The 6,955-nt window shown below is 30.6% G+C and overlaps 1 protein-coding gene across 1 annotated transcript; it reads right to left on the reverse strand.

Annotated features, from left to right (window-relative positions):
• Positions 1–292: 292 nt before the first annotated feature.
• LOC146530676 (uncharacterized) lies at positions 293–6,661 on the reverse strand. Its single transcript, XM_085199483.1, has 3 exons — positions 6,455–6,661; positions 2,016–2,136; positions 293–1,550 (listed from the first exon to the last, which is right to left on the reverse strand). Exons 1-3 carry the CDS (start codon positions 6,546–6,548, stop codon positions 1,421–1,423), a joined length of 345 nt encoding a protein of 114 aa, XP_085055609.1. The 5' UTR covers positions 6,549–6,661; the 3' UTR covers positions 293–1,420.
• Between the last annotated feature and the right edge of the window lie 294 nt (positions 6,662–6,955).

Raw genomic sequence — 6,955 nt, forward strand, 5'->3', positions numbered from 1 at the left:
GCCCGCTTTAGTTTATTTTTATATTATAGCCAAGTGTATATGTGTTATTCTGATGCTATATTACTGCAAAGTTGCATCCAATTTTGTTGTCTAGTTTTTGCGTGATTTTTTTTAAGTCGTCGTTCAAGTGTAAGCGCGACGGTTGTGAGTTCAATTTCATTTCGATATTACTTGAAATTCTGGGCACGGCCCACTCACCCCTTAAATTCCTATCTTTGCCCATGGTGGTCGCCAAATAGCAATAGTTATAATAAAAAAATATGGATATAAGTATTATAAAAAAACATAAACAAAGAGTAAAACTAATTTAATTTAATAAATAATAACAATTTGGCGGCAAGATAGCTTCTCGAGTTAGAATACACACATTCTAACCCTTATAAAGGAACTCTATCAATTTTTGGGAGCACTCAAACTAATTGACATTTTCTCTAAAAATAACTTAATAACTAAATCTAAATATACTACCCTATATATTTTACAATATTATAAAATGTTATTTTACATCGTATAACAAATATAATAACGTTCTGCTAAAATATTCCGAATATAGCAGTATTTGAAGTCGCTACTCTCAAAACCTTTTAGTTAGGCGTCTCTTTCAGAAGGAATTGCTCCATAAGTACCTTTCACAATAATAATTTGTACATTTAGGTCCTTTTTTTTTGTTTTTACACAATTTTCATAGTTATATTTATTCTTCTCCTACTATTAAGAATATCAAAGGATTTTTTGATAATTGTATATACTTTTGGGCAACATATAAAATTTTGAAAGTAGCGGGATTTGAACTCAATGATAACCGATTCTCTCCTCTTTAGTGTTCTCATCAAACTGCATAAAATAAAAAAATCTCTTACTTTTCTTACAACTAATTTAAGTTGTTAGCATCTCTGTAGGGAGATTTTTACAAATATCAGATACCCTAAGATAATTACTTAGAATTATCATTTGACCATGCGAGAATGATGTTTATTAAATATCTTTACATTTTTGAAACGAAAAATCTTTGACTTTCGCAATTATTGCATATTTTAAATGAAACTCTTGAATCGGATTAACAGGTAGACACCCGTGACCATGGAACATTTCAAAATAATACAAATGTCTTTTTGGTAGGCAAAGCGTTCTTAGTGTTAAGGCACTCCGCTCGTCACTTTCCGCCTAGTTCTGGAGACATTACATCTTGAATAGCGGCACTAAAAGCGTAAAATGTATAATAAATACAATATATTATACACTATTAAGCCTGTTAAAGAGTTCCATGTAAAATAACTTTATATGACATATTACTTAATTTTTACATACAAAAAGAACAACCAATCAACATTGAACCTAATATAGATTTTTGAAAATACCCCCTCTATATCAGTCTACATAAATGTCAATATGTCATCAAATGTCCCCCGATTAACCTAAATTATATGATGTAATTGTCCTCAAAATTGTCATCATTGCATTTCACTTGTGGGCAGCAGCTGGGATATGGTACGTTTAGAACTGCATCCGTGATGTAACAGTTTGGTGCATCTGCGGCTATAGTTCCACATCTGAAATAGAAAATATGTCTTTGATGATTTTGATGAAATTGATTTTTTTCGTATAGGGGAGAGGGATCCTGGGTTGATACTTCGTTCCCATTAGGACACTTTCGTTACGTTTTTTATTGACTTTAAATTTTAAAGTGTTTCCATATTTTTGAACGGGAACGGAGAAAAAAGATTGAATGTTGGCATTATCGTGTATGTATGGTAGTAGATTGAAATCAAATTTAAAAAAGCAATAACTAAAATGTAGTTAGTATCACCAAAAATATGCCAATGATTAACAAAGTTTATAATTTTGATTTTCGTCACGTCTCACATTTTGTCACATATTGAGAAAATGTGGAGAACGGAACAAAGAAAAAAATATAAAAAAAAAATAAAAAGAGTTTAAAATAGAACTATTCTAAAATAGAAAAAATGTACATTAAGTAAAAAAGATTAAAAATCCAGAAAAAAACAAATACTTACGATGCATAGTAGATCATGTGCCTAGAGCACTCTATGCTGTAGCAGACGCCGACCGGACTGACCGACTTGCCGAACGGTATCACGTCGTCGATCTCTTTAATGTAACAACCAGATTTGTTAGCTGCAACAAAATAAAATGAAAATTAATTATATAATACGATTAATTATAGTGCGACTGTAAAGACAACAGGTTGTGGGTTCGATTCCTATTTGAGGAAATAAAATATTTTCATTCTCTCGCTCTAGTAACGAGTCAAAGTGCAGGATTGAGTTCCGTTACTTAACACGCAATACTTTCAGAAATTGGTGGAAAATGGGGAACAGAGTATTTTAACGCTAAGTCACCAGGGTCTCTCTGCCTATCCCGTTATAGTTATAACTAATAGTAGCGGAACCCAACGCTGCGCTGAGCTTTGCGTAACCGGAGTGAAGAAATTTTGGGATTTCATGCCATTCATAATCTTAAAAACGTTTGTCCTAGAAACGAAATAAAAAATTGCTATGGAAAATAACATATCAATTCATAACATAGCAAAATAAAATTGATTCTTAGTGGAAAATTATTTATGAATATATTAATACATATTGGTTATTAGCGGAAATAGCTTTAAATATTCATATATATTAACGCTTTTGTAACTGTTGGCTACTGTGCACGAAATATACGATAATAGAATATTATAAGAGTTTTATTAAATAATCCTATTAATGTACGATGACGAATTTACTAAATTGGATTCAAATTATGAAAAGTATTTTTATAAACATTTATATGGACATTTTAAAATATCTATCAAATTAAATAATTATGTAGCGATCGTGGCTTAAATTAAACGTGTTAATTGATGGTAGTGGGTTCTCAACTTGAGGAATTGAATCATTTCACAACAAAGTGATCCTATAAGGATTCCGTTTTTTATAAGTACGTAACCCTAAAAATGAGCACCAAATATGGATTTAATGAGAACAGGACCAGAATTTTCTTTTAAAATATATAGCAAATGAATATACATAAACAATAAAAACAAACTAATTAATATTCCCACCTACACATAAAAGTTAAAACACTGTTACATAAAAATATTCTAAATTGACGGAATGCGGGCGTCTCTAAGTTTTACGACGACAATGAACTCGAAAACAATGCATCGACCTTGCCGTGGACAAGGATGTAACGGAGATCATTTAGTGGATTGTTAAAAGTAATATAGATACTTATATTTATAAATAGTCTATTTTCATAGCTTTATATACCTCGGTCTTCTACTCTTATATAATAGATTCATGTATAAATATATAAATTTTAACTTCACTCTGTGATCCGCACATAGCAGGGTAGAGAGAGGGAGTTGGGGAACACAGTGTTAAAACTCTCAGTTCTCACTAAGACACTTCCGCTCCTAACTTTCCGCCGATTTTGTGAGGCATTGGGTGTTGTGCTGCTTAATATACAGTAATTTTATAATAATTAAATTTAAAATGTTATATATCTACTTATTATTTTTATATCAAAAATAAATTTTGAAAAGATAACCGAAGTAAAAAAAATCATATTTAATTAAATTCAATAAGCAATTGTAATAACTATAAATTTGTATTACGAAGCAACATTTAAAGAGTGTTGAAGTCGTATCGTATGAGAAATATAAAATATTTACAATATTCACCTTGCCAGTTGTTTATACTACAGGACCTTGACCCTTGAAGGTTTCACAAGTGTACATACATATTTTTGTATAGGGTTAACATTTTTGTAGCTTCACGGTGTATCCCGCACATAGCAGAGTAGACAGATAAGGCCTAGGAACCTAGTGTTAAGACACTTCGCACTAAGCTCTCCTTGCCGATTAAAACACATCTTTCCTACTTCCCGAATTCTGGGGGCACTGCGTGTTGGGAATCAAAGCCTCAATCTGTCGCGATTACAGTCGCACGCACGCACTTATTACTCGTGCCCCTGGGTCACTACTGGCCACAAGAGGTTATCATAAGTTCTGACTGACTAAAATATTCAAGGAAAAATAATATCGACACTATTTTTTTTTCAAACTAAAATATTAAAATATATAAGTATGTGTTATAGCAACCCTAAACAATCAATCGTAATTTGAATAAAAATTATTGTATTGTATCTGTGGCTTTAATTGCCGCGTTTATTTTTTTATAGGCTCACTGACAGTTTGACAGCGTGTAAGTATTTAAAACGTCATTTACCTTTAGAGCCTTTTGAAGATTTTTTTTTAAAGTAATCGATATCGTATTCGATTACATCATATTCCTACTACATCTTCAAGTAATACTTTTATGATTTTAAAATGTTATTCACGCATATATCGATTTTATGACGATTACGAAAATATTTATTTCAATGTGTATATAATCTATAACTTAGTTTCTTTAGTAGGGTTAACGAAGGAGGTTCTATTCCTAATCAAAATAAATAAGCAAATAATTTGTCAATGAAAAAATTTAATACAATTAAAAAAAACATATTTAATTAAAAAAAACAATACAGACATTCTTCGTTCAACCAAGCATTTCATTACAATAATTCGTCACAACCATATTTTAATATTAATATGTAAAATAATTATTTTTATATGTTTCCAAAAGATAATCGGTCAGTACAAGACCTTGTTTTAAATCACACCGGCGCCGTCTGAGTTTTAAATTTATATTTATTCGTAACTTTATATATGTAATTGATAAGAGAATACCATACCGGCGCCACTCGTTTGACTAATTTGAATTTTGGACGCAGCAATGATTTATATCGTATAATTATTAAATTTTACATAATATTGGTTATTTATTACTGTATTTTTTTGTTAAATTAAGATATATTATATATTGAGGCATCCAGTGGCGCAGTGTAGATGCGACAGGTTGTGGGTTCGATTACTACCTGAGGGATTATTTAATATTTTCATTTCATCGCTCTGATAAGCCAGCAAAGCACTGGACTTCCGAAGAAGACTGGAAGTGTGAAACTGAGTGTCTTAACACTAGGTTCCCTCTTCCTACAAATTCGCTTCATTCTTTGTCCGCACACAGCAGGTTAGGCAGAGGGAACCTAGAACTTTCCACCGAATTCTAGAGGCATTGCCTGTTGAATGGAGGAACTCAACGCTGCGCTTTGCCTCCACACCAGACCGAAGAATGGACTTAGATCAAACGTTATATTGACAAACAACATTTTGGTTTGATTGTTGAAAATTGTTTTCTAAACATATGAGAATATGATAACGAATATTATTATACATGAGAAATATTAGAAAAGATGATTGTTACCAAAATATTATTATGCCTCGAGAGTTCCAAATTTTTATTTCAGAACGGTGAAATTAAATTAAATATTATATTTTTCTCAGTTACAATCGTACCTACAGCCATTGAGTTTACCGACAGTCTCTGTTCCACTCAGCCACAACGGCCTCAAAGTGATATGTCACTATATTAAATCATCAGCATATTGACAAATAAATATACCTTTATACGCATATATTATAATTATACATTAAAATGCCCTACAGTCATACATTTTGTCATAATTAATAAGCTACGCGAAGTATTCATGCGAAATTTCCTTTTAATTCCAAAATTACCTCTATGATTGTATATTATTAGCGCACTTACGTATTAACTTTAACTGTCCGTGACCGAAGTGATGTTTAATGATTTTAATGATTTCTCAGAACGAAAAACGACAATTTGTCTTTATTTTTCTTTCACACTACTCATTCATAGGAGCCAGGAAGAAGAAGTCTTCTTCTTCAAACAAAAACAACAAGAACTTCTTCAAAAAACAACAAGAGATTCTTGTATTGTCTTGTTTGAATAATGATTTTGAACAACAGGGTTCTGTTATTCAAACTCCACCTGAATTCTAGATACGGCGGGTTACGTGCCGGAAGTAAGCAGCGAATTTTATATCCCAGAGAGGAGGAATAAAAATATATAATTTATTTTGTATTTTATGAAAACATAATAAAGAAGCGTGAACTAGCTTTACAGTTTCAATATAGAGGCCTTAATCGTTTGTTTTAACAAGTCATATAATTACTAATAACTTTAAATATCAAAATAAACATAGCTACTAAAAACACATTTAATGTTTATCTCCATCTTGAAAAAGTTAGCATTCTTATTTCCAATGAAAATATAAGGAAATCTCTTAATAAAAACTAAAGTAAGCAACACGTGGCGGCAACCGGAAGTAAAAAATTTAACTTCGCGAACTAAGTTACAATATAACAACCTTCTATGTTAAGATATTTATAAAAGAAAATCCACTTTAATCAATATATTCTAATTGGTATTTCCATACGTAGATACGGTCTACACTGCTCTACTAAGTAATACATAACATTTTTTTATGAAATCTCTCTAAAAATAATAGAAAATATACAAATACAAAAAAAAACGATAAATAAACTTACCAAATTCCTTAGGTTTCTTTGGATTCAAACCCATAAATGTAGCGGCGTTCACCAATCCGACTATCAAAACTAAACACACTATCCTCGATATCATCTTTATTATTTATTATTATTATTAATAATAATAACAATTATTAATAATATATTATTTTTTAAACGTGTTAACGTCAAGGACTATACGAATTCTGTTCAAGACTGGTCGGTCAGCTATCTGACTCTTGTTTTTATTGACACTCAGCTGGCGACACATGGGCGACTGATATTATTATAAATAATAATAATTATTACATTGTTTACAATTTTTCACTATATATGTCTATTCTTTTTAGTTCGTAAATTTAAGTTTTTGTGGGATTGAAATGTAATAGATTTCTTTGTTTAGAACCTTTTTGGAAAATATTATTAGTGATTCAATATAAAGTTATTTAAGAAAAAAAGGAAAAATTAAGGAATTACTAATGAAATAGTCATACGTATTTTCTTATTTATTATTAAAGTAAA

Source organism: Heliconius melpomene, chromosome 16, assembly GCF_056956725.1.
Source record: "Heliconius melpomene rosina isolate 202511_hmr_F chromosome 16, ASM5695672v1, whole genome shotgun sequence".
Taxonomy (NCBI): Eukaryota; Metazoa; Arthropoda; class Insecta; order Lepidoptera; family Nymphalidae; genus Heliconius; species Heliconius melpomene.

Excerpts from the sequence above, each read along its gene's own strand:
- LOC146530676 (XM_085199483.1), bottom strand. The coding sequence starts at position 6,548 with ATGATATCGAGGATAGTGTGTTTAGTTTTGATAGTCGGATTGGTGAAC. Across the intron at positions 2,137-6,454 it reads AAAGAAACCTAAGGAATTTG|CTAACAAATCTGGTTGTTAC; the intron begins GTAAGTTTATTT and ends ATTTTGTTGCAG. Across the intron at positions 1,551-2,015 it reads CACATGATCTACTATGCATC|ATGTGGAACTATAGCCGCAG; the intron begins GTAAGTATTTGT and ends TTTCTATTTCAG.